Source organism: Carassius auratus, chromosome 35 (assembly GCF_003368295.1).
Source record: "Carassius auratus strain Wakin chromosome 35, ASM336829v1, whole genome shotgun sequence".
NCBI classification, from domain to species: Eukaryota; Metazoa; Chordata; class Actinopteri; order Cypriniformes; family Cyprinidae; genus Carassius; species Carassius auratus.
This window is the reverse complement of record NC_039277.1, coordinates 11,444,868-11,472,854: the sequence shown is the minus strand read 5'-3', so window position 1 is coordinate 11,472,854 and position 27,987 is coordinate 11,444,868. Positions and strand designations below refer to the sequence as shown.

The 27,987-nt window shown below is 35.9% G+C and overlaps 1 protein-coding gene across 2 annotated transcripts; it reads right to left on the bottom strand.

The window, feature by feature from the left end:
• Positions 1-110: 110 nt before the first annotated feature.
• LOC113054390 (endothelial cell-selective adhesion molecule-like) lies at positions 111-27,479 on the bottom strand. 2 transcript variants are annotated; one of them, XM_026219916.1, is made up of 7 exons: positions 27,051-27,479; positions 4,802-4,944; positions 3,223-3,424; positions 2,922-3,077; positions 2,644-2,766; positions 2,434-2,563; positions 111-2,376 (listed from the first exon to the last, which is right to left on the bottom strand). In XM_026219916.1, the coding sequence occupies exons 1-7, from the start codon at positions 27,118-27,120 to the stop codon at positions 1,902-1,904; spliced, it is 1,299 nt and encodes a 432-aa protein (XP_026075701.1). In that variant the 5' UTR covers positions 27,121-27,479; the 3' UTR covers positions 111-1,901. The 2 variants fall into 2 exon arrangements, with proteins under 2 accessions (XP_026075701.1, XP_026075702.1); XM_026219917.1 differs by having other exon boundaries at positions 111-2,358; positions 27,051-27,478.
• Positions 27,480-27,987: the final 508 nt, after the last annotated feature.

Genomic DNA, 27,987 nt, shown 5'->3' with positions numbered 1-27,987 from the left:
CTAATTATATGACCAGCACCTGTAATTTAAATAGTAGATATCTTACCTTCTGCTCTCTTTTTAAATAAAGTCTTCTTTTCAACTTTCCAACAAAAAGTGCGCAAAAAAAGATGCGCACCCACCGCTCATTTTATTGTGCATTAATTTACTCATTAGTAAGCATTAGCATAAAAATAAAAGTAAAAAATAAAGTTAAAAACTAAACAAAAACAAAATACATGATATGTTAAACATCATACAAAATATATGAAATGACAACAGAAATATATGTGATGCTAAATTTTGGACATTACTACTAGGCCTATTATATTTCATCGTAAATTAAAAGATTGCATTTTTACAGTCAGTTTCTTAAAAAAAAAGAAAAAACTGAAAACATAATGGTTTTTTTTTTTATGTCTATACAATAAATGTCCTATAGAGAACAGTTTGAGGTTGTCCAGTCTGTAGATGACAAAAAGACTGAGATGGGTATAGGCAATAAAACATTTTACAATGAAATAAAGTCAAATAGAATGTGTTTGAAAAACAGTCAATAGCACTGTTGAATACATACAATACAACATACTTAAAAATACAGCAGTTGTTTATAAAGCATTTATTAAAAAGGTGGTAAAAAAATGTGATTTGGAATACTTACAGATTGAGATTTATTTTAAGGTCTGGTATACTTAAAGGGACCATGAACTGCCATTTGGAACCCATTTTGCTTCTGTAATATGACACATTTCTGAGTAAAACCAGTGACGTGCATTGAGAAAATAAATCCATTTTGAGTTAATGTTTCCCTGGTGCATTTCATTTCTTTTACTCTTATGACCTACATCTGCAGCCTGTTTGCCTGTCATTTTCTTAAGAAACCATTCGTTTTGTTAGGAATTTGTCAGCTCTAACTGAAGTAGCATTAGCAGTACTCTGGAACAATGCTGATAGGAATGACAATGAAAACTATTTTGCCCCACATCAACAATCATCAAACAGGAACTATTTGTTTTTCTATCCAGTGTTTCAGAAAAATCTTGAACTTATTTGCTGTGAAATTATGACCACACATCTTGAATGAGAAATAAATACCTTATTTACAGTAAGGGAAAGGAATGTTTATAGTTATAGTTTACGTTTAATACAATATATTTCAAATATCATCATTATTGGGTACAAAAACACCATATAAATTAAGCCACTGCCAAATTCACTTCTAAATTGAAAAACTACCACACTTCTCTAAGAGATAACAACACAGATTTCTAAATATTTGGCCAAAAAACATTTAAAGGCAAATATAGCAACTTGATGCCAGATTTTAAGTGATGTCCTTGACATTCCCTTTAACAGATGCTTTTATGAAACGTATGCTATCCACCTTCAGTTTAACACAAGACTGGGTTGCAGCCATTAAAATATCTTACTTCCACATTGCAAAATAAGGTTGAATGATTTGATCTGCATTAAACATATGTAAACAATTATTCATTTTTACCAAGGCAAGTTAGCATCTTTAGATTGCAAAAGAACAATCAGTAAAGCAGTAACAACAAAAAAGAACAAATAAAATTAAGAGAAAAAAGTGAATAGCTCCAGCTTAGTGTCTTTTTGTTTACCATGTAACAAGTCCCACTTTATAGAGATAAGGGGCTTTTCTGTAATACTTTGAATAGTAAAAACTATAAAACAATCAACTGAGCATCTTTACATATATTTGCTAAAAAAAAAATCATATATATATATATATACACGCACACAAAATAAAAAATGGAAAATTACATCATACGGTTTCCATACAAAGGCAATATGCTTATCGGTTCCATTCAATCCTTTCCAATGTACTTCCGTTCGTGGGACCGCAGACGTGATGTCTTAATCTCTCTGTCCCTTCAGGGGTTGAGCAGAAACATTTGGTTCTACACCAGAGAGCCAGCCTGGTTTTGCGCCGGCACCATAATGGGTACCCCTCCCATGCGGGAGATGTTGGCAGTAGTTACGGTGGTGGGCAGCATGGGCGGACGTGGAATCTGAGGCTGGGCGGAAGCTGGCCGTGGCATTGAGGAGTGCTGGGAGCCTCCACTGGTGCTGGGGGGTCTTGAAGGTCCACGAGGCAGGGTTGGGTTGGTGTTGTAGCCAGGCAATGTGCGCTCCAGTGTGGCGTCTGCTGGAGGCTGCGAGCGGTAGCCGCTTATGCTGCCCCCCGTGGCCGTGAGGATGGATGCCGTGTCAGAGTGAGGGTAATGGTGGTGGTTCTGAGTGTCTCGTGGGTAAGAGCCGGTGTGAATGGAGGACAGGGTGCCGTTTTTAGAGATGATGTCAGATCCAGTACCACTCTTGGCCCATGAGATGCGTTTGGGAGCCTGAGCATCCTCTCTGTAATACACAAAAAAACTATGTCTTCACAAGTTAGAAATCACTAAATCAATCAACAAATCACACTTATCTTACTTGATATCATTGGCCAAATCCTCCTCTGTGTCTTTCCGTCTTGTCCACATGAAGACGAAGAAAAGAATGATCAGGATGAGAGCCAAAATACAACCAACCGTAACACCAGCGATCATCCCTGCATTAGTTGCTGTAAGACAGGAACATGGAAAAGTTAATCTATGCCCTTTAATTAACAACTTTGTTTTATCTTCAGATGACTAAAATTACATGTGACGACTTCCAGGTTGATGTAGCACGTCTCCGTTCCTGCAGAGTTGGATGCAGTGCACATGTATTTCCCCGATATATTACTGCTCAGGTTGTTCAGTTTTAAAGTTCCTGCTGTTTCATCTACAACAACAACGGTAAAGTTAGATTTTCATGTTTACAAAAATAATATAGCCATTTTTGGAGAAACATGTTAATGCTAATGAGACACAAGATGCTAACAAAAAGGAGAATTAAACATATTCTTGTGTCTTACTTGGACACAAAGATAGACTCACTTTGTGCGGGAGGGAAGAAGATCTCTGAGCTGGGGCTGGTTTTGGTCCACTTGTATCCTGGTGTCGGTTTACCATCTTTAGAGTTACAAGCCAGAGTGATGTTCCCTTTAAGAACAGGCTTTCCTTTAACTTGACAAACTGGCACTGAAGGAGGGACTGAAATAGACAGGATGGGTCACTTGATGTTAAATCTGCATTTAAAGAATGGCCTGTGTCAGAGAACAAGCATCTGACATGGACACAGGCATGTGTGTTTTAGGACTATGCATGCGTGCACCACAGTGTGGCAGTAAGGACCCACCTTTAACATTAAGGATGATCTCTTTGGTGTCTGCTGGGCCTGCTGGAATGATGACCTGGCACATGTACTTCCCCGAGTCTGATGCTCTGGCGTTGTTAATGTACAGGGACAGGTTGTTGTTGGTCATATTATGAATAAAACCGACTCGACCTGCAAACCGGGAATTGCTATAACTAAAGACTCCGCCGACATATGAAATGATCTAAAGAAAAACAAAGAAGAGGGTGGAAGGCATCAAAATTACAAATGAGGTATGAACTGTTGATAACAATACAGGAGATGTAAAGTGAAACATGTTTCACCAAATACAGGTGTATTTATTCATTACATTTTATTCACACACGCACACACACAAACACACACACACACACACAATAATATATATAAACAGAAGGGGAGTATATACATATGACATTGCAAAAACAAAAAAGACCAAAAAACTGTTTAGACAAATGGCTGTAAATTTCTAAATCAGTGTAAAAAAAAAAAAGAATTACATAAGATCTCCAATCTCTCAGAGGCAGGGACAGACTTTATCAGCCTATCCTTCAGTTTGCAGAGTTAATCTCAACTGAAGAAAATGCATTCTGCAGGTAATGTAATGCAAAATGAAAGAAAACTGCTGCCAAGAGTGGGCATTTCAATCACAGTATTACTAGCTCTTAAGGTAAGATGGTTTGAGTTTTCAGACAATATGAGATATATACAAATCACCCACATGATTTCTTATACTTTCAATATGGTTAACACAAAAGACAAAGTGATCCTGTTGATTGCAATATTTTGATATGAGCATCGATCCTACATTATTTAACTGAATTAAAACAAAATATCTATATAAAACGTGATAATCCAAATCATAACATGCACAGATGGTGCAAAATTTTCTGGCATCTGCACAAAAACTATGCCAAAGTTTGGGAACCCCTTGCAGTATCTGTGAAAATGGGAGAAGTTTTAACAAAATAAGAAAGATCATACAAAATGCATCTTTTCACGCTGAGGACAACAGAGGGACTTGAACACAGCTATTAAAAAAGGTTAAAACGTTCACTGATGAGGATGAAGATGTCCAAATTTTTCTTATTTTGTTGAAATATAATTTTTTTTCGATTCAGTACAGAAACAACAGAAGATATGTTTCCCGGAAGACAAATTAAGTACAATTTACCTTTCAAAGAGTTTAACTATTCAGAACAAACAAGGGACTCATGAACAACCATCACAAAAAAAAAGTAATATCATCCAGGTAACCACACACAGCATTAAGAACCAAGGGTTCCCAAACTTTTGAATGGGGTTATTTGAATAATTTCAGCTATGTTTTTGTCTTGTGGACTAAATGTAAACATATTTCATATAAAATATCTTACTCAGGAGTCAAGACAGTACTAAATAAAAAAAAATAAAAAAATATATGTATATCATATGTATATTTATATATACACTACACACACACACACACACACAACATTTAAAAGTCATTATTTAAAAATAATAGTTTAACTTCTGTTCTGCAGGACACTGCTGTCTCTGTCAACAAAAACAAAGAAAAACAACATATAGAAAAGAGAGTCACCATTTCTGTGCTGCTGGACACATAGTTCCAGATCACTGTACTTTTCTGAATCTCTGGACCAGTGTAAGAAGCCTGCAGCACTACCCTCTTCCCTTGGATTACTTCTACATTTGTCTGAGGCAGCTGAAGTTGGGCCAGGTCACCTGGAAAGATAAGGAGAGAAATCAAAAATAATTGAATAATATAACCATTCAACCCAGCTGACAGCCTACATGTCCAAGTGCACTCATTTGAAACCCCAATAAAAGCTAAAAACATTCAGGAGTGACATACACTCTCCCAAGTGGAGGTAAACAAGCTGAATACAGCTGTCCTGGTTGTCTGTCTGATCCTCCAGCTTGGCCAGGAAGCTTCAGCTAGACACCCGGAGAAAAAAATGCACGCCACATACAGACTCATAAGAGAGAATCTGCTTCTTAAATGCTCTTCACATATGATTTCAGATGGAAGTCCGTAGGGAGAAATATTGGGTGAAGCTCCTGCTGAGCATCTTGTTTCAGGCTTAGCAGAAGGTATGTGGAAGAGAGGGACATTCACAGGCCCACTGCAATGAGCCTCAATGCCATGCGTATGCTGAATTCCCCTCCCTAAAGTGAAACCCACTAATCCTCAACTAGAATCCTGTTTGTGCTAATCTTTCTGACATTTCTTCTGCTTTATGTTTGCAGGCTAGTCTTTAACATGATTAGCAATTATAGTCAAACTGCTTCCAATAACTCCCTCCAAATAAAGCTGTTAAAATGTAGCCAATATATGGGACTGGAATCAAACGTTTAATTGAACTTCATGAATGTTGAAAGGAATTAATCTGTCTTGACTGAAATTTTTTATCAACAAGGTCAAAGAGGAAAACAGATTTCTGGTCGTGTCTCTTCCAGATTTATCTTTCGATCAGTGTCAGTTCTATTTGTTTACCAAAAAGAAGAAAAATATATCTTAATCCTGTGCTCCAGTCAGCCTCCCTCTGTCATTTGAGGGCACCGTCAAGGACCAGAGGTCATGCCAAATATAGAAGGAAAGTTATTACTACTACTACTTCTTTCTATAAATTGGAAACTTACATATACTTTTAATAAAAGGACATGAACACTAGCATTTTAAATCAATAATTTACAGAGTTCATTCACAATAACACAAACTTCTAGAACATTTTCCATAATCTGTGTGATATGGTACATATACAAAGCATGTAAAGCCCCAAGCAGCTTAGAAGTAAAGCTTAAAGACAGAGAGAAAAAAAATATTGTTACACATTAATTTTTAGAACAAGAGTTTGACCTTAAACTGTATGACTGCCTACATACCAGCAGAGGGAAGCAAATGCCATGCAATAAAGTCATAATAAAAAAGAACATAAAGGAGCACCATACAATATGATGTTTTGAGCACTTCATTCCTTCATTCAGGAATTATGATAGATATTTATTGGCTCATCCAACCAGTCTGTTTTCAGTGCATCTATAATCACAGTGTTTATCAGCATCGACCAAAGCAGAGCTTCTCAATCATTAGGTAAATTACCCAGCATTCCCAAGTCTTCTCCCCATCTCTTGATCGCTCTACTAAAGCCTCAATAAGAGATGAAACTAGTAGCTGACACTCAGTAGGGAATCTGCGTTAGCTCATTAATCAGAGCACTTTTGGGAGTGTTTTTCTCTCGTGAAACCAGTCTCTCAGATCCACGAGGATCTTAACAGTCTATAAATTCTCCTATTAAACTCACTGATTGGGAGAGAAATTAACCTCAAACAAACATGAAGCTATGTACATACCACAGGAGGAAAGCAAATGTGCTGTGGATGTGATGTTAGAGTTTAGTGCACTAACCAGTGACGAATTCAAGTGACTATTGGGGATCAAATGCTTATTTCACTCACTGAAATGCAAATCAATTTCTAACCTTTACATACAGTAATGTGTTTTTTTTCTTCTGTAAAAATAAACCTACCATAAAAATTACAGACCCACCATTTCTTGCAAGTAGGCAAGCTTACAAATTCAGCAGGGGATCAAATAAATATTTTCCCCACTGTAGTTGTTTATAATCTTTTAACAATGATAAATGATTGTTCCAGGAAATATTTAAAGGGATTTTTCTGTATTACTGTGAGAATGACAGAGGGACAAAAGCGAAGAGCCCATTTCCTGACTCTTCGAGCATAATACCGTCACATCAACTTCTGATTTAACCCTAATGATATCCCAGGACTGTCCCAATACCATCAGCCTAATGAGCCTGCAAATGATTTCTGGCATTGTAGTCCTCCAAACAAACAAATGTTTTCGCTGATGCAACAGTGCCTTGGTTGTTCAGTTGTGAACCCCAGAAAGTTTAAAGGAAAGCTCTGAGGACAGGTTTGGGCCATGAGAAGAACATACAGAGAGAGAAAGCAGCTCACGTGAAGTCATTTATTGAAAAAAAAGACTCTGTAAGACTAATGAGAAGCAGCAGTGTTATAAAACCGAAGGAATGATGTGAGAAGGTCTGATCTAATCTATATATTCAACAGAATGGCATGAAGTCAGAAAAGAGATGGAAAGATCATCAGTTAGAGCCATATTGATTAAAAATATCATTTAAATTTCATTTAATAAAAATATAATCTTTTTAATAAATCCTGTTCTTTTGAACTTTCTTTTTGAATCCTGAAATAAAAAAATAAAAAATGAATCACAGCTTCCATAAAAATATTAAGCAGCAAAACTATTTTCAGCATTTATAATAATACAAATGTTTATTGAGAACCAAATCAGCATATAAGAGTGATTTCTGGAGGACCATGTGACACTGAAAGCTGGAGTAATGCCTGCTGAAAATTCAGCTTTGCCATCACAGGAATAAATTACATTTTAAATTCTAAAGTTAAATAAATAAATAAATAAACAGAAAATTTTATATTGTAATAATATTTCACAATATTGATGTTTTTTCATCAAATAAATGAAGCCTTGATAAGCATAATACAACTCATAAAACAAATCAACTCAAAAATATATATATTTTTAAATTGTACCGCTCTGAAACATTTGAACAGTTAAAATACATAAATCAACAAATACATAAAAAAAATTTATTCCTAATCTAACAACTCACTTTGATTGTATAAAGACAGAAAACATCACAATTCTAATTGTGCACTCTGAGACCCTTAAGCATATAATAGGACTGCATTCAATTCATCCCTTATATGCAAGTGCTAGGTTATTAATTATTTTTATTTTTTTGCAGTGCACCGGTTTAATATCAGTTGAGTATTAAGTTGCCATGTGGAATTTCTGGGATAACCCCATTCTTCTAAAGAGCTGCGCTAAAATAAATCAAGACTCTTGCCAATCATGCTGTGCATAGCTGAAGCAAAACAATATGTTTAATGTCCTTCATTGTCACAGATATTAACATTTAAGGGAAGAAGAAATCAAAAACAAGCCTATTTTCCTTTCTTAATAAATGTTCTTGGTAATATTGTGTAAGATTAAGTGAGAAACAATCCAAACTGACTGTTCTTTGAGGGTGACAGGACCAATCCCTCTCGATTTTAAATCCCACCCCTCCAACAACCTGCTTTTCACAATCCACCCAAGTCCCTGCTCTATATTATTGTCTCACAGAACATCCTATTTCCCTCTAAAGCATGTCACATTATGAATATTTTTATAATCATGTTGACGTTAGTGTAACTTTCTCGAGTGAATTATGGATACGATTTACGAAGACATGAACATGGCAATTCAAGCACTATGTGAACTTGCTCCCATGCACATGCTTATATGCATGACTGAGACATAGATGATGATGATGCTTTTAATTGCAGGAAGAGCACTATTTATTTTTTGAGGGGTTGGCTTTAGGCTCTGATAAAGAGTTTGGGAAAGGCCTTTGATGTATCTGACAGTTTGTGTGGATGCCGAGCATTGGGCGGAGGCCAGAACTTCCTGTCCTAAGTCTATCTACACTGCAAAGTTACCGTTAAAGCATTCCTGCTGAGGGCCTTCAGTCAGATCTGAGACAGAAGGTCTTTTCAAGATGAGTTAACACCCAAAATAATTACAGATGCTCTGGCAAAATGAGTCAACTGAAAATGACAGATCTAATCTAGACTATAAAGCCTTGATCAAATCAACTCGAGAACTGATGGCTGGGAGGAGACGTACACAAGTGCACTGCAGATCTGAGAGACTGATGGTTTTCTTCATGTCAATGATAAAACCTTTATGAAGTGGTTTCATAATTAACACTCTCGATGTGGTATAGGGAGGATTTTATTTGTGTGCCTTCAGGGAAAAAATTACTATCTGAGGGACAGAATTTTAACATGCTAAGAAAGGTTTCCTGCTAAAACCAACCCAAATTACAAAAGTCTACTTTTTAATAATAATAATAATAAAATATATATAGACATAATATATTATAATGATCTCGGTGTAACAATTACAAGATATAATAAATAACAAACTATTATTGGTCTGGAGAATGGAAAAACATCTAGATGGTATTACTGTATGTTTATTTATTAACTTGAGTTTTTTTGTTTGTTTTTAAAAACCACAACTACAAAAGTTATATTTTTGAGAACTTGTGTAGTAAATGTGTAGATTTTTAAGAGACTTCTAGAAGCTTAAAACATCTTCACGCGTGTATAGAGAAACCAGCCAAGTTTGCCCTCTGTCACCTCTTCTAAAAAACACCTTATCTGACAAGAAATCCCTTATTCCCTTGTCTCTTTTTGACTTCTCTCTCTCTCTCTACTGCCATTTCTCTTTCCAATCTCCTCTTCTCCTCTCTATTATCTCCCAGTAATTACAGACTTTGTTCGAGAGCGGATAGAGAGCATCAGTTCTATCAAACCGTGGCTCTGTTTGGTTTATCTGAGAAAGTCATTAGTTTAACTGCAGAAGTAAGATTGCGTGTCGTAAGAGAGGGCTATGAGGGTGGATGTGATGATGAAAAGAGTGATACGAGTCTCTGTGATGGATTTAAGTACAGCTGAGCAGTTCAAGGTTAATTGAAGCAGTAATGAGGACGCAGAGAGGTGTGGATGGTGAAAAATGGACACCATATTAAGACAACTGAAAAAATGTTTTCTACAAAGTCAAAATAGGTGAGAAATGGAGCAGGATGAAAACCTGCCAGGAACATTTCATATTTAAGCCACATTGTATAAGTCACTTTTTTAGGTCACTTTTTATACATATATTAAAGTAATATATTTGTAAACAATCTTTATTAAAAGATTATATAAATGTTACTTTTCTTTCTTTTTTGCTTTAACTCATTTAATAGGGTGAAATGCGAACTGTATGTTTTCATTGGATTCACACACACAAAAAAGAACATGCTGATCTGCAACCAGTCATGCTTGTTCTTTAAATTATGCCCGTTGCATTTTGGGTGAGAAACACTGGGCTAACATGAACATATAAGGGCAACGGTGGAAGTGAAGACAGAGTCTAAATCCAGTGTATTCCTGTTTCCTTCTTTCCTGTTTCCTGTGCATTGTGTTAAAACAGGGATTCAGGAAAGAGAGCTGGGCTAGATAAGACAAAGACTGGGACACACTCCAACAACACAAAGAATGCAGGGTCACACACACAAACACACACCTGCATAACCATCTAAGATCCTTAAATAACTTAAATATGAGCCCTTGTCGCCCCTGCATCAAACGCTGCACTCAGGACGCTCCTCAGGCCCAGATCGGATCGCTTCAACACAGTTAAGTCAAATATGTACAATATTGAGATGGGACAGGTGCCCATCTTACATAAGTAAAATTCAGAAAATGATGCATTTGATAACTAAGCCACATGCTGAGCATAAATGTCCAAAAACAAATTACCCATCTAGGAAGACAATGTAATTACCATAGAGCTCCAGTCATCTAAATCTTACGGAAAACAGTGCAGATAAATCAATGTGACCAAAGCCTTATCTCTAGCTCTGCAGAGCTAGTATAACACGACAGAGATCCGGCTCAGTGTAGGATGAATGCACTTTATCAGTTTGAGGAGCAGTATGGACTTTTCGATTAAGATGTGCATTTCAACGAGGTCCTTATATACATCAGAATCTTGACCACAACAGTAGATAAAGCTTCTCTGGTAGGCTGAGTGAGGCACTGATCTTAATTTGACGTGAGAACCAATAAAACAAATGTTTGTTGAGCTGAATAAGGATTATCTCGGTCCAAATACCATCAGAAAGAAAAACATACAGCTTTCTTTATTCTGCCCTTTCTGTCATTTACATCATAACATAAAAACAAAGTAGCAACAGCGCTACTTTATTCAGTATTATGTAGTGGAAAATATCAGTTCTGAGCCAAAAATATTTGCAATAAAATTAGCAACACCATCAGAAAGGCCAAGCATCAAAAGGGGCTGGATTACATTACATTCTCAGAAGACTTGAGGTTCCCACAGAGTGTCACTTCAGTTTAGCGATGACCCAGCCCTGATCTGCCAGTGTTTCCCATACCTAGACTTTACTTGAGCGGGCCACCCAGGTATATTAACGGCCGTCCAAGTATATTTGAAGAAACATTTTCCTTTTATTACTTTTATCCTCAGTGGAAAATCTCCCCTTGCCCTACACGCTTCATATATCTGCTCATTCTGTGTGCACGAGATTGGTTTACTTCCACTGGCTTTCCCTTGTGCGCTGCAGAGATGCCGTGGATATTTCACAGACAAAGACAGGGCTCGGCAGTGCGCTTGCTTCAGACATATTTGCGACTAAAAATAGATGTGTGCGAACTATAAAATGTATTTAGGAGCATGGGTGTGAATAAAGCAAAATCCCTCCGGGTGAGTTTTCTTAAATGTAATGTCATAAAAAGTGTTCAACACATGAAGTGGTAAAACAAACGTAAAAACATACTGTAAATCGTGATACAGCCTATTGATTATTAAACTTCAACAAAGCTATGACTTAATAAAATAAAAATAAAAAGTGCAACAGCGCTTCAGACTGCTTCAATGCAATTCTCACTCAATGAATAGTGTACATTTATGCCAAGCGATTGATTATGACAATTTATTATGACCTTTATATAATATGTTTTAGAAGGTTGTAAGAATGCATATTTTATCGAAAGGATCAGCCTGCAATAGTATAGATATTTCAAAATGAGAGTCTCGGCGTATTTAAGGCTTGTTTATGATTAAAAGTCAAATTTTTTCCTGGGCATTACTGATATTTGGTTACACAATAAATTGTATTTAATTAAATTGCCATTTAATTCATACTAAACTATTGCATTTCTGACTGGGAATGTCAAAGAACATTATTTGACAAAGCAATGAGAAGATACCATTTAAATGCTGTACTTTTGCATAATTACAATACAGTGCATAATATGAGTATGTGAATAAATGCAATAGAAGCCTATATGATTAAAATGAATTTCAATAAATAAAAGTATCCTGAAAAATAAATAAATAAATAAATCACACATTTGTCACATGTAGTAGACCATTTTTGTGCTGTGGGTAATAGGAGGATTTTCCACCTGGCTTCTACCACCGCAAGTTTATTTCAAACCTGCTCTGTCTGCTACTGCAATTCCACAGTTAAACCTGTATGAAAAACACACAAAGCCATAACTGAGTAAAGTTTATGATAGGGGAAGCTTGAAGGCCAAAAGAATGGGTATGAGCATCAACAGCAGATCATGATGTTGTATTTGGCCGTAATTAATCATCTCTGTTTTGCATTTTTGCTTCTGAGGAGCTCTGATTAACCTGAGGATCAATGGAAACAAACAGAAGCAGAGAGGATGTGGATCCTGTGGCACATCTTGACACACAGATACACACGCATGCACATCCTGGGGCTGGTCACGTTTCCTTCTGCTGAGGTCACGCCTGAAATCAAACTCTCAAGCTGTGTATATAACAACATTCCCAGCGTGAATGCTGGTGTCTGTGGAGGCCTCTTGAATACAGAGGAAAAAAAAAACAGCCAAGGAGAAGAGAGCAAATCCATTTCATCTGAAAACAAAGAGTTATGAAGACACAGTTCCAGAGAAAACTATGACGACCGGTTTATGGAAAAATACCAATTTAATGAACGTCACCATCCTTGACAAAACTCCTGCAGGGAACAATTTCAGCCATAGAAGATAAAACTCCCATATGTCCTAGCAAAAAACAAAACAATCACAACAGATAGCACTGTTATTTATCAAAAGAAAAAGGATTTAATGTCTATGGCCCAGCAAATACACTTACAGTATAACATGAACAAGCTGGATGGATTAAAAAATAAAACATAATAATAATAATAAATATTATATATATATATATATATATATATATATATATATATATATATATATATATATATATATATATATATATATATTAGTAATTTTATTTTATCCATAATTAATGGCAGTTAGCTAATAATAATTGGCTTGTTATGCTTGACAAATGATAAATGTCGTTAGATGACAAAACTAATCTTTTTTTTTTAAATAAGGAAAAGTGCATTGAATGAATGAATGAATGAATGAAAAAAATTAAACACAGTGAAACATGACACCTGTATGTATGTGTTCTGAAATACACTAGCAAACAAAGTATGCCAAAATATGTCCATCTTGTAAAAGTAAAATGAAGAAAAAATACTTTCTAAGCCATATGCTGAGAATGAACACCCGAAAACAAATTATTACTATTATTTAAAATATCAAATAAAATTAAAGGGTACATTGAATGCAAAATTCACTTTTACATGGTGTTTGCATAAAAATGGGTCTTCCCATTGTGCATACAAATCACCCTTAAATGATAAAAATCTATTCACTCCTTTGTTTAATCTGAAAAAAAAAAAAAGCTGATTCGATTTTCTGAGCAATATGACGTAATATTGCTCAATCCCTGCCCACAAATACTGATGAAATGTCCCGTATTAGTGTTTTTCGGCCCTCAACCAGTTCTCAAGCAGCTGTAGCGAGTAGCGACAGCTACGTCTCATAAGCAATGCAGGTGTTTTGTAGTTGGATGTAAAAGTGAACATAAGAGTCTTAATTTCCTCCCGACATCAGAGCCACAAAGGACACTTACAAAGAAAATGTCAGCGCAAATCATTTGTAACCCTGGACCACAAAAAGCTAAATTGAGATTTATACAGCATCTGAATAATTGAGCTTTCCATTGATATTTGGTTTATTACGATATGACAATATATTGCCGAGATACAACTATTAGAAAATCTGGAATTTGAGGGTGCAAAAAATCTAAATATTGAGAAAATCACCTTTAAAGGTTCAAAAATTAAGTTTTTATATATTTATGGTAGGAAATTTACAAAATATCTTCATGGAAAATGATCTGTACTTAATACGCTAATGATTTTTGATAATCGATAATTTTGACCCAAACATTTAATTTACACAAATTATATATATATATATATATATATATATATATATATATAATTTGTGTAAATTAAATGGAAAATGTTATTGGGAGTATATATATAACAAAACTATATTAAAATTATTGCCTGTAGTCATGCTTTATATTTAGACATTTGATTGAATTGAATTGATTGACAGCTGAAAGGAGTGAGTCTGGCTTTTAGATCAATTTTTACATCATTAATGCAACTGATGTCATAAAATTAAGCTTTAGTTCACAGCTGATGCCATATAGGAGTAATAGCAGTGATGTCATCTTCATTTCATCCGACTCTGAATGTAATATCTACTGTCGAGCTGCTCATGGGTTAATCAAGATCTAGACACACACGGCCCAGATAAAGCTAAACCATCGCTATGGGCTTGATTATCAAATCTCATTAGAGGCCCGCTGATCTAGGATCATATCTGTGATGTTTATACCCATTCAGGTGATTGCATTATGACACATGATCGTTACCTGTGTCATAATCCTTTTACTTATTTTGTCAGAGAAATTTGATCCAGGCCATAGATTGGAGCTGTTATTGAGATAAATAGCCAGCACTCAGCCAGCGCGGACCTCATAAAAGCAAATTTAAAGCAAAAGCAAAACCAAATCCAGCCCTCCCTTCAAACTGTTTTTCAAAATAATTTCTGAGACTGACTGAAATCTGTGTTCCCCAGTGCTGATGAAACAAATCCAGATTTTTAAAGAACGACTTCAAGAACATTCAAATCTTTCTATAATTTATCTAAAATATTTTTTTAGAATAAAAATACAAAATATCTATAAAAAATTATAAAACTATAAAGATAAATCAATATATATATATATATATATATATATATATATATATATATATATATATATATATATATATATATATATATATATATATATATATATATATATATATATATATATATATATATATATAAATATCCCTCTTCAGGCAAATTGGGAAATCTGAAAATTGGTTGCATCATGTGATATTTGTCAAGGGCTGTCTGGTGTAAGGCTTCCATAGAAAAGTAATTTGCTCTTGAGTTCAAAGTTTTAAAACAAAAAATGTACTAGCCAATGGTGATTAATTTGCCAAGGTGTCTGTATAGAAACAGACAGGCACAGCAGTCCACCAGGACCATCTAAGCATTTATTTGCCTCCTGTTAAGAATAAGTGCTAAGAGAGAGTGGATCTGTGTAGTACAAGTACTAGGGCTGCACGATAAATCGCATGTGATATTTAATGCGCATCTTGTCAGTAGCCGATTTTGTAATCGGCAGTAAATCTCTAACACCTGAACGATTTCACATGGAGCAGCATTACCTACAAAGAGGCCATGTCCACACTAATGAGTTTTCGTTTGAAAACTTATATTTTCTCTCGTTTTGGCCTTCTGTCCACACTGAGATGGCGTTTTAAGTCAACGAAAACATAGCTTTTGGAAAATGTTCTCCAAAGTGGATGAATTTGAAAACAACGTCTTCGCATTGCAGTGTGGACTGTGAAAATGGGGGCTTTTGAATACGATGATGCATTTTTAGTCATGTGATGCAGTCATATGACCAATTCAGCTAAGATGGTGAACGACATTTTACAGAAATTGTTTTGTTTACTCCTGTGTTACTCGCAGCAACAACTCCACCTCACTGTCGGTCCATTTAAAAAACTCGACATTGCCGCAAAGTTTCATAGAGCCGGAAAGTAAATAAACACCTAGCGAAAATGACACAGGTCGAAGCTTTACTTATGCACAGTAAGGGGATGTAAGCGTTTTCATACGTTTCAGTCTGGATGAGCAACTTTTGGAAAACATTTGAAAATGATATTGTTGACACTGAGCATTTTTAGATGAAAACTCAGTTTACAAATATATACGGATTAGTTTAGACAATAGCCAGAGCCTTTGTTCACGGACAAGCTGCGCAAAATATGATCGTTTAGTTATGATCGGCTCTGTGTAGTTAATGCTGCTCCATGTGAAATCGTGCATGTGATTTACCGCTGATTACAGAACTGGATTTACTGACAAGATGCGCATTAAATATCGCATGCAATTTTATCGTGCAGCCTTAACAAGTACACTCCTCTGAAGGCACAGAAATGGAGCAGGACAAGCTTCATGGTTGCATCTTAGCATGTCTTCTTCACACTACCACACAGCAAGTCAGTTTGCAATTCTCATTTGGGGTAACTGCTAGAGATTGTGTGTTTGTCCACTGGACCGACAATAAGCTCTGACTTGTCTTAGCTATTGAATTTCAGAGTTTATTAGTGTTTGGTCAACATTTCCTTCAATTTCCAGAGCAAATATTAAACATAATAAGATGTTCGATCCACAGGAAGACAGGAGTAGATTTTACAGGATCCCCAAAAATGGCATCCCAGGTTGGATTATGATTTGCAATGGTGCTATGCAGATTTTCAGAAGTATTTGCATAGTTGCATATTTGCATGTAAAGTATTTATTTTGATTTATGCTAATATAGTTCAAATAAATGATGGGAAATAAGATCGAAAATGATCAGAGAGTGCTCATCATAAAATGATTAGGCTATCTGTCTTCTACTATGGTCGTTACTCATTATGACATAGATGAGAGAATCTAAAGCTTCTCAGATTAAGGTGTGCCAGATACACTAATTACTCAATGTGTGAATTAAGATGATGGCAAGATAAGCCACAAGGCTTACTGCCGACTGCTCAAGGTTAATGATCCGTCTGATCTAGAAATCCCAACAGGCAGTCCATTCCTAAAATCCTAAATCCTAAAATTCACAAACCCCCAAATACAATAAAAGATCAAGTAAATAAAATTGATTTATGGGAAAAACATTTAATCTGAGCTTCTACAGTCATTGGTGACATTTGCTTCAACAAACTTGCTATTTATCTACAAGAATAGCAAATGAGTAGGAATACAAACATTCCTCAGCTGCCCACATTATGGCTACAGCACCAAAACACAATAATGCCCAGAGATCAACAAAGACCTCTCAAATACACAGGGCAAAAAATAAATCAGTTCACAGCTGTGAAATCCTGTATGAATAAGAAGGGCATCACTTTTAACAACTATTGATACAGTATAATAAATAGCGACGGACAGCCAGGACAAATATTCAGATGATATTTTGCCATTTTTACATTATTCGATCAGAAAAAAAAATAAGTTTTCAGTTTTAAAACTTACTGAAAGTCTTATCAAACGGAAGACATACTGAAAACCCAATAGTTTGGATGAATTTTGAGTAAAAGCAACATTAATTTTAATTTAAGAAATGTGTGTGCACATCCTTTATAACATAAATGTAATTATCTTTTTGTTAGACATTGCTATTTTGTGAGTTTTGGACATTTTATAAAATGCTAATAATAATAATAAAAGACCTGTGAGTTCTAAAGCTTAATGCTCAAACCATCTATAACACATACAGTATGTGACTAGGTTTTTAAGGACCAACCCTTCAGACAGAATGTGAAGCTGGTTTCAGATCTGCTCTGTCAGACGGGTCACTGAGCACTGCCCATCTGTCTTCAAAAACTCGAAATCTGTATGCCCTTAAGAGACTGACCTCTAAGAAATGACACAAGATGATGACATCTTTGAGAGTGTTCTCTCATGCAACCTGGAAAACAGGTGTACCTTCTGTGTTTTGTTAAAGAGGATTATCCATAGGTGAGACAAGTCTACAGACTTACACCTACAGCTACACAAACACCCAACACCCTCCTGTTGCACTTTCCGTGATTGGGCTCATCTTCTCTGGCAGTGTCTAAGCCACGTCCCGTCCCTTTAATCTTCTCACAGCTCAAAGCTGTCTTTAACAGCTCCACACACACATACACACACTCAAACACACTCATCTGGAGCATTAAACGCAAAGAAATGAGATACCTTCAGGCCAAACAAACTTCACAAATATCTGAAATTAACGCCACAAAGGCAATGACTAAACAAATGAACAAAACAATTTAGCAATCTGAATCAGAATTAGTAATAATCAAGTGTCCCAAGTAGGTAGGCTAGTTGGGCTAAGAGGATCAGAGTTGATCTTTATGCCATCGAAGAACATTATTCTGCTAAAAAAACAGTTTTTGTTATCTCCCTAACAGCGATGGGCAGTATTACAGATACATGTATTTTAGAAAACGTACTATTCGACACAGTATTTTGTATTTTTATTTGAATTAAATTTTTTATGTATTTATGCCCATCACTGCTCTCTACCAACAAAACACATTCAGTGCATTTCTGGAAAATGACGCTTTATGGTAGCGAACCCCGAGGGGAAATAAACAATAGCGCTAGCTACCAAATCCCAACAAAGCAGTCCTTTACAAGCATAGATTTCTAACAGGGGTCTGTTTTTCAGGAAGGATGGGTGGAGGCCTGAGTAACAGAGTCACATTTCCCGATTGCAGACCTTTCAAACAGTGACTGTGATAATTTGCTGCGACTTCTTTCATCAGGATGGAAATCTTATTCCATAAAGCAGGTCTGAAAAATCATTTGAACTGCAGAATGACTTACTGAAATTCTATTTTCAAATAAAACCGAGAGAAAAGTTATTCTACACACCACTGCTGTGCAAGCCAACTTTTTTAAACTGCAATCGTTCAGACTCATGACAGCATTTTCTCCATCGCTGAACGTTGGAGAAGTTTGTGTTATCTCAAGTTTAGTCATTGCATACATTTTTGAGGACAGAACATTGAATGTGTTTATTTATTTGGTGTGTTATCGAGGTGATCTGGGATCAGTGGAATTGCCTGTTGAGGGAATGCTGGAGCTTATCAGGGAGTGCCAGGCGGTCAGACAGGAAGTGGAGAGTCAGAAAAAGGAAAGGCCTAAATGCTGCCTCTTCCTTAATTTATTACTCCCCCTCCCCGCCCTCTCCCTCTTTCTCCCACCCTCCTTCTACTTTTCCATTCTTCCTTCTGCATTTTAAAGGAAAACATGCTACTAAGATGATACAATGTTTTTTTGTACAGAACATTGAAGTAATTGCTATCTCTTTTAAAAAGATAACTCTGCTATATTATGGTAGATTGAACTCTAATACTACCCAAAAGGCCTGAAGATACCCACAAACTACGATACAAAACATAATATGTCGGTCACCACTCAGTTATATATTGAATTTTATTTATGTAAACTAAATGGTGGTTTGAGAATGAGAAGCAATAATAGGTTTACCACAGGCACTACTGTATATAGGACATTTAATTTTGAACTAACACATCTATTATATTGATTGACTGTTATTTTGTTATTTGTGAGACATTCGACCACAAAATAAAAAAATGTAGTAAACAGTTTAACTGTGAAGAACCACAGAGGCCATCCAGTATAAAAATTGATCGACTATGGCTTTTTTAATTACACACGAGACATTTATGCTTACAATTTAAGCATTATGTTATTACAGATTCTCTTTTGGTAAACAAACTTGCTACTAATGGGACTGCAATGATGCATATCAAATGCAAATGCAAATTAGTACTTCATATAATTACTTTAGGAAGGAAAAACAGAAGATATGTTCAATTCATAAATCAGGGCATCTGAGAAACAAGTGCAAATGGTCATTGTGTAGATATGCAGAGACTAATATGGCTGTAATACTGCTAATATTGGCAAAGAAGCACTTGCTTAATATTACTATGAAAAAGTAATATATATATATATATGTATGTATGTATGCATGTATATGTGCCTGCTGCCACAAATAAAAAAGTGTTTATTTTAAATGTGTAAGAAGAGTGGTATTTTTATCTTTGAAAGAATCCCATAAATGTCACAGAAAAATGCTTGAGTTTCAATCATTTCCAATCTCATTAGTATTCGGAATATCCAAAGCTGTCATCATGAGAGGAAGCAGGTCAAAGGTGAAACAGTTGAAATTGATATTCACAGGTTTTCATCAAATCCTTAATAATGAATCACACAGTAATTAGGAGCCTGAATGATCAATTGTGGAGAGAAAAAGCAGACCTGCTCCTGACAGCTCTGGCTATTTTTACACTGATGGAGAGAAGATGAACACCCTGATGTGCCTCCTGTACTGATTATTTCTGAGTTGTGAGTGGGAATGAATGGCTAATGACAGTGATGCCCAGTAATGGATTGGGCATGGAGTAAGAACAGGACATCTTATAATGTGTTTTTGGGAACAACACTCTGTTGGGAAAACCTAGGCTATTATTTTAATAAGTGTTTCCACAAATGTCAAGAGCAAACGGGGAATGGAGGGATACATGGAGTTAAGAGCTGCCTGAATAAATTAGGAACGAAATAGGTAGGGAAAGATAAAGTGGGAAAACATTTTACTCCAGAGATTGCGGTGACAGAACATCAAGAAAATTATCTGTGGTTCAGCTCAGAGAAACACATTACAGCATACAGGAGAAAAAAAAAAAGTTTTGGTATTTGATTCAAAGCTGGGGTGGGTGACCATCGAAAACCTGGACTTAAATGAAAGATGTAGGGACTCTCAGTAGATCTGAGAATTTGATTGGGATGAAATATCGATGGCCTCAGGTGTGCTGTAATTTACAGACAAATGTAATGTAATGAGCAGTGCATTCTGGGATAGATTAGGTTTCCTTTTTGCAATGAGGTGTCAAGTAGAGATATCCTGCTTTGAGTGGAGACAGATGTTGGGGCACCAGTTTATCTTCATGTACGACCATCTCAAGCAAGAACGAACACACACACACATGACACATGTGTTTCTGTATGTTGTAAAGCATACCGCATCACCCTGCTTCTAAACTGCATGATGTTGCTGATGGAAGCAGCAATGTGTGAGATATTCGCTCGATATATACCACAGAGATGCAGCATCACCCCATGGGCTGTCTAATTTATTATTATAAATCAACATAGAAATAGACTATACTAGTGGCGGGACGAGACACTTATCTTGAGACGAGACACAAGACTGGGTTCACAAGAACGAGACGAAGCAAGATTTTCAAACTTTTTTTCAAGAAATCCTCAATGATAAATTATATTGGGAAAATAGTCTTTTATTTAACTGAAAAACACAAAATGCAAAAAGAAATCTAGATGCATTTTGAAACAAACTTTTACTTTATGAAATTAAACTTCTATTTTAATGAATTATATGCAGTAATAAACATGTAAACACTGCAAAATATTCTGCCACAAACTCGACTGACAGGCAAGTAATTGCACAAAAAATAAAAATAAATAACACAAATATGCCTTTAAAGTGGAAGTCAAGTTCACATTATTAAGTAAACTGATTTCCACTTTAATAATAAATAAATAAATAAATGTAACCGTTTTAAAGAAAAAGGATATTTTGTTACAGCTTTTGGAGCAAGGGCGCTACCATCTTGCAGTACCACAGCGTGATGTCACAGGGTTGGTTCGCTCCGCTGGCCAGTGCAGTAATGTAAGCATTTCTTTACTTTTTGAACGCACACTTGTTTTTAAATTGAGGAAGACAAACTTAAATGGGTCATATGTTTTCCTTTCTTTTTGGAATGTTAAAAGCTGTTCGTGAATAGACAAGATCCATAAAGTCTCAAACCCAAAGAGATATTCTTTATAAAAGTTAAGACTTGTCCACGCACTCCTAAAACCCCTTAACAGGCCTCCACATGTCTACATCACTGTGTGGGAACTGGAAAGATTTTTATAACGCCACCCAAATGTTCAAATGTTACACTTTTTTTTCCTCTCTCCCCTCTCAAGTCTGAGTCTCTCCTCATCCTTCCATCTCCTTTTCTCGCGACTCGTCTGTCTGTCCTTACCCCCAGCTACACCGCGACCGTGGGGGTCTCGAGTGCCACGGAGGACCTCCGGAAGGATAAAAGCGAAGAGTTACGACAGTGAATTTTTTTTTTAATATTCGCTGGTTCCCGCTTCATACATAGAGCCATAGTTAACTGACAAGTTAGGCAATATCGCGTTCATAATCGAATGAAATTCATCTGCAATTATGAATGCGATATTGTCTAGTCAGTGAACTATGACTCTGTGTAGTAAATGATGCCACTCCACATGAAAGAATGTGATGGCGATTTACTACCAAACACAGAACCGGCTTTACTGACGAGATGCGCATGACAGTCGCATGTGATTAATTGCACAGTCCTAAATTAAAATGTTACTATTGGACTCTTTATAAAAGATTTTCCACTGAAAAAAATGCAGGTTAGCATTAAAGAAAGGCATAAAGTGAGTGTCCAACAAAGTAATTCCTCCTTTCCCTTTGGGTTTGTTCAAACTTGGCATAAGCTGCACAGCTGCTAAACAATAGGGTTTAAATCTAAACATAGTAAGCTCATTTTGGAGCATTTAATCCTTAACACTGTTAATGAAAGAGCCTGAAACAAGACGTCAGTGCCTGTGGCTTGGACAACTGAATCAATCCCCTCTCTGTTTAGAGTGTTACTACTCGTGTGGGGCAATGGCTATTTGGTCAGTGTGACTTTGGAGGCCAAATCTGATGTCTTCTTTGGATTCATGGAAATCACACTGGACTGCACTAAATGTGTTGTTCAACCCACCCTTCTGGCACACTTGATTGAATTACAGTAATACCTTTCCTGTAAATTAAGTCTTAAAGTGGGAACAAATGGAATGGAGAATAAAAACAAAAACAATATAATAAGCATGGAAATTAAATCAATGGTCATTCATTTAAGTTGATGTTGAGAACAGCTCTGTCTGAGTGTCTTTGAAAGCCAGAGGGAGGATAAAACCAGTCGGTTTTCACCTCTGAGTTGTTATTAACATAATGCAATCTTAGATCTCCAAAACACTGGTTTGTGCCAATGATCCTAACACTCCCTCTGAGAGTATATAATAACGGCTTATAATGAGAGCCCAAAATTATTGTTATAGTCACCAGAATGTAAACACAGGTTCAGGACCCTTCAGTTCAAGTCTGAGGTATGAGTGTGTAATTATGTGAAGATGACTGTTCTCAGTCTTCTCTGTCTTATAAATGACTGTGTGTGCACTGTGCAGGTGTTCTTTTCTTGTTTTAATGAGGTTTTGAGGCTTTACCCGGCCACAGGAGCTGAAATTGTGCTGATGAGCTGTAAAAGTAAAGCTTTCTGTCCTCTAATGGCTGTGAGATGACAGGTGGGCATAACCTCAGTGACAGCTCACTTGTGATTTTCACTCCTTTCATTCTCTCTCTCTCTCTCTATATATATATTTTTGTCTTGCCCATATTTATGTCTCTGGCTATTCCTCTGAAGAAAGAGGTGATCTTTCAGGGGCAGGAGAGCTATACAACACACAGTGACCCCCAAGGTCACCGATTTTACCCAAAGAAACACTTAATCTTAACAAAAACAGACCCCTCAGTATTCCAACAGACATCAAAATGCTCTACAAGATAGCAGTATGAGCATTCTAGTCAAATATGATCATTATAATGGTAATTCCTTGAGGAACTGGAATAAATATTAATGAATACAAGTTTAATATTAACCTATAATTTGAATAGATGTTAGATTTACTTTATTTCAAGCTATACTGTGCCAATTTTAGCCTCATCCAGAACCATTTTGCTCTTCCAAAACCTAGTGAGGGAGCATTTTAAGGCATCATAGACATGCTCATAACTAAAATTCATTATTTTGGACAAATGTTAATGCAGCACTAAACATACCAATCATGGTCAAGCCAATCCCAGAATGCACAGCAATCAGCCTAGCCTAATAGGTGCGGTCCCATTAGCAAAAATTATACTTGGTCAACAGCATAGAGCACTGCTCACACAGAAGTCAGTTTCAAATTAATAAGCTATCTGGTTAGTGTGGAAAATTCTATGACCAACTTGAACATGAGCATGAACTTGCTCTCCTATTGGAATGACTGGATTTTGCTATTGAAATTTCACAGTACAACGGCAAATGTGACCGAACATGCAGTTTAGTGAATTTTAATATGGACAATTTGAACCAAGATTTGTGAGTGTTAACTGTTTTTATGTTTTTTTTTCACTCTATTGAAATCATTTGATCCTTCAAATCATCTGCAGACTCCCAATTCTGTAATATTTTTCACTAGAATAAAATAAAATAAAATAAATGATAATAAAAATGCTACCACAAATAAGGATGCTATCACATGAAGCCAATATTTTATAACACTTCTTACAACGCAAAGAAAGAACTCTGTATAATGGAACAATCTGACAGACAGACGGTCAGAAAGTTGCTGTCACTGCATTTCAGCACTAGATGATTCCTGACCGGCCATACGAGATTACACTGGATTTCAGCAGTAATTACTCTGTCACTTCCTCTATAGAAGTTCAGCTAACTCACCAAGATTACTCTTCTCCTGAGTTGCATTACCTGGATTTTCAGTATTCATTTATTTTCATGTCAACAGTGATAAAAAAATACAAAAAATTAAATATGTTGAATTTCAAGGTAAGGAGAATCAACATTATTATGGTAAAAGGAATGAGGTATGCAAAATATGATTTTAATTTATTTTAATTGGTTTCAAGTCTGCTTCACAAAAAAACAATGGTAATTCACAAAAAAATTTATTGCACCCACTGACCATGCATTTGGCCATGCTGTCTGCATTGTTTACGCATTCACTAAAGTAATTATGCAAATTAGGAAATGGTGTAAAGATGCCCCAAAAATTGCAATTCACCTTAATTAAAATATGCATGGATAGGTTAAACTGGACTGTAGTTTGTTTATGAGTGAGAATCTGGGTGTGCCCTCAAAAGTTGACAGGAAGGGGTTTCTGCATCTGACCTCAGAGTTCTGTTACACAGGTTCCGTTAAGACCAGATAGAGAGCAGAGTAAAAGCATCAATGTCACCCTGCATGAGCTCAGTATAGACAAAAATGACACATCAGCATGAAAACTTGCCAATACACCATATCAAGTTAAATTGAATGACAAATGGATGGAAACACACTGGTGTTCTAAGTTGCTCTAATTGATCATAATCTTATCCAATACATTTATTTTTATTTTTATGCTTGGAAAATCTGACAACACAAAGGCACAATGGCACATCAAAAGACAATTGGCTCTTCAAGCCATGTGATGTAAAAACCTCTCAAAGAGCAAATGGTACGTCTTTTTAAAATAGATTATGATGTCATTATGCATATGTGTGTGTGTATTTGCAAGAATGCAATAAGCCAGAAGAGAGTTGGGAAAGTCGCCCACTAGTTTTCTCATGACCCCAGACCGCACTGAGCATGTTCCTCTGGGGGCACAGCACTGAGAGAGGGACTCCTCTCACGTCCGTATATGGGACATCCTGACACACAACACACCCCACATTTCAAACCCTAACAAATATGGCATAAATAGAAAAAAAACTCCAGTTCTATCTGCAATGCCTCCAAAAAGTATTTGGAGACTTAAGTCATACTTGAAAACGTCTAAATGTCATTGCATTAGACAAAATATCTAACCAAAGGGTATTGCAAATACATGATGCTGATATGTCCAAATATTTGCAATTATTTCTCAATGAGAGTTCTAGAGGATTTATACAATGAGTTGCCCTCAGGTTCACACAGATGTACTTCATCACATTAAATACGCACATGAAACTTTCCAAATACATTTTCTCTTTAAGGAAGAGTTCCCCCCAAAAAAAGTTTTCATTAAGGCATTTTAACTTTAAACTATTCATTTTGGTTTAAGTCTTATACATTTACATTTAAGTCTATAATCCATAATAACAACGATTTCTTTCCTGATTCAGATAAGATTACTTTTTTTGATTGAATATTATGGACAGAGGGTGGATTTTTTTTTCTTTACAGAAATTACAAACAATTAATTTATAAGCCATTTCACTATTTCTCACTCACTCCATAAACAACACAGATCAAGTTCTGTCCATTTTTATAAAATCTAATTTACTCAAGGAAATACCCGCCGCCATTTTCACTCACTTCGGTCTTTTCTAGACACTACAGAGTACAGGAAGCACCTGCAAAATGTGCGTCACTTGTGCAATTTACGCATGAGAATACAAAGATAATTAATCTCTGTACCCCAATAAGTCATATCCAGTTACTTACAAATGATACAATGTTGTAATGTCACTTAGATCCAAAAAATATCAATTGTTCATACTTCATATTTAGGATATTTCAAGGAAAATTACATTATTGCCTAGAAAAGCAGCTTTTCAAATGACTCCATGAGCAGATGACCACACCCAACTTAAACAAGTCCACTCACAGACCTGTTTAGATAACAGAGTTTTATAAGGGTATGTGACTCAAGGGTTTATGCTGGACACCATGTAGCACTAATCTCATATTTAACTAAAATATAAAATAAAAGTTAAAGCACATATATACACACACACACACACATACACATACACATACACACACACACACACATATATATATATATATATATATATATATATATATATATATATATATACATACATACATACATACATACATACATATATATATATACACACACACACACACCTAGTGGAAGGAGAGAAAAAAATATTTATTAGATTTTTTTTCTTCCACTTTTCTATTTATTTCCACGTGTTAAACTATAATCTACATTCCTGTTTACTTTTACGTTCTTATTCTGTCTGGTCTTATTCATGTAAACAACAAAGTAATAAATGTTAAATTAATCATTTTGTTACCATTTTAAATATCTACAGTATTATCCAACACTGTTGACCTGTAAAAACTGCCTGAATCGAACTCAAGTAGCTAAGCAACCATATCTATCCAGTATGAACACATGAAGTATTTACAAACCGCGCGCACACAGTAACAGTTCGTGTAGTCAAGCACATCCGTGTTGAGGCAGCCTACCTGAGATACAGCACAGAAATGTGAATATTGAAAGGCAGGTGTGAAGTTTTGCTGAAGTCATCGTCTCCATGGCTCAGCATGTGAAGAGTGTCCGCTCTGCGCGCGCTCGTCCGTATTAACACTGCGCGTGAAGTAGATAACGGTTATCTACAAACAAATCTTTTTCAAGTGTCCCAAAACTTTGTGCTCCTCAAAACAAGCGACGTTCGCCGTGGGAAGACCGCCGCTACATCCAAGCTGGAAATCAATGTTGACTCTTCAGAATAAAGCGGAATGAGTTTTAACAAGTGTCCTTTTGTTTGGCGGCGAATATCCAACCAGATTCTCTCAGCGCTGTAGTTTCTTTACACACTACACAAGACAGCGAGAGGGTTGGGAACTCTAATAGGTGCTTCAGTCCGTGCATAATGACTGCTCGGCGAGCTGATGCACCTGCAGTCGCGGGGAACGCCCCGCCCCCGCGTGCACTGACACGTCATCACTTCAATTACAGGTGAATTCTTCTTGAAAACCACTGAGCCATAGATAGACAGATAGATATTTTGACAAATATTTATTTAACAACTAACAAGTTAGTTTATGATAATAGGTATATAAACTGATAAATAACACTTTATTAATATTATAAAATTTTCCTTTTACTACAAAGTCATTATAATATATATATATATATATATATATATATATATATATATATATATATATATATATATATATATATAAATAAAAAATGCTTTACAAATCAAAAGTTCATATACTGTACATACTTATGTGGCTCAAGTGGCATTGCGTTAGCAGGCAAGGTTGTGGGTTCGATTCCCAGGGAGCACGTTAGGAAAAAGTGTAAGCTTGTATGCACTGTAAGTCACTTTGGATAAAAGCGTCTGCTAAATGCATGAATTTATATGACCATTACTGCAGTCACAGGTCATTGTAT

Bases quoted from the DNA above. Each gene is read 5' to 3' on its own strand.
- LOC113054390 (XM_026219916.1), bottom strand. From the start codon at position 27,120: ATGGAGACGATGACTTCAGCAAAACTTCACACCTGCCTTTCAATATTC. The intron at 3,078-3,222 runs GTGGGTCCTTAC...TGTCTATTTCAG, and splicing joins GATCATCCTTAATGTTAAAG to TCCCTCCTTCAGTGCCAGTT. The intron at 2,767-2,921 runs GTGAGTCTATCT...TTGTTGTTGTAG, and splicing joins CTTCTTCCCTCCCGCACAAA to ATGAAACAGCAGGAACTTTA.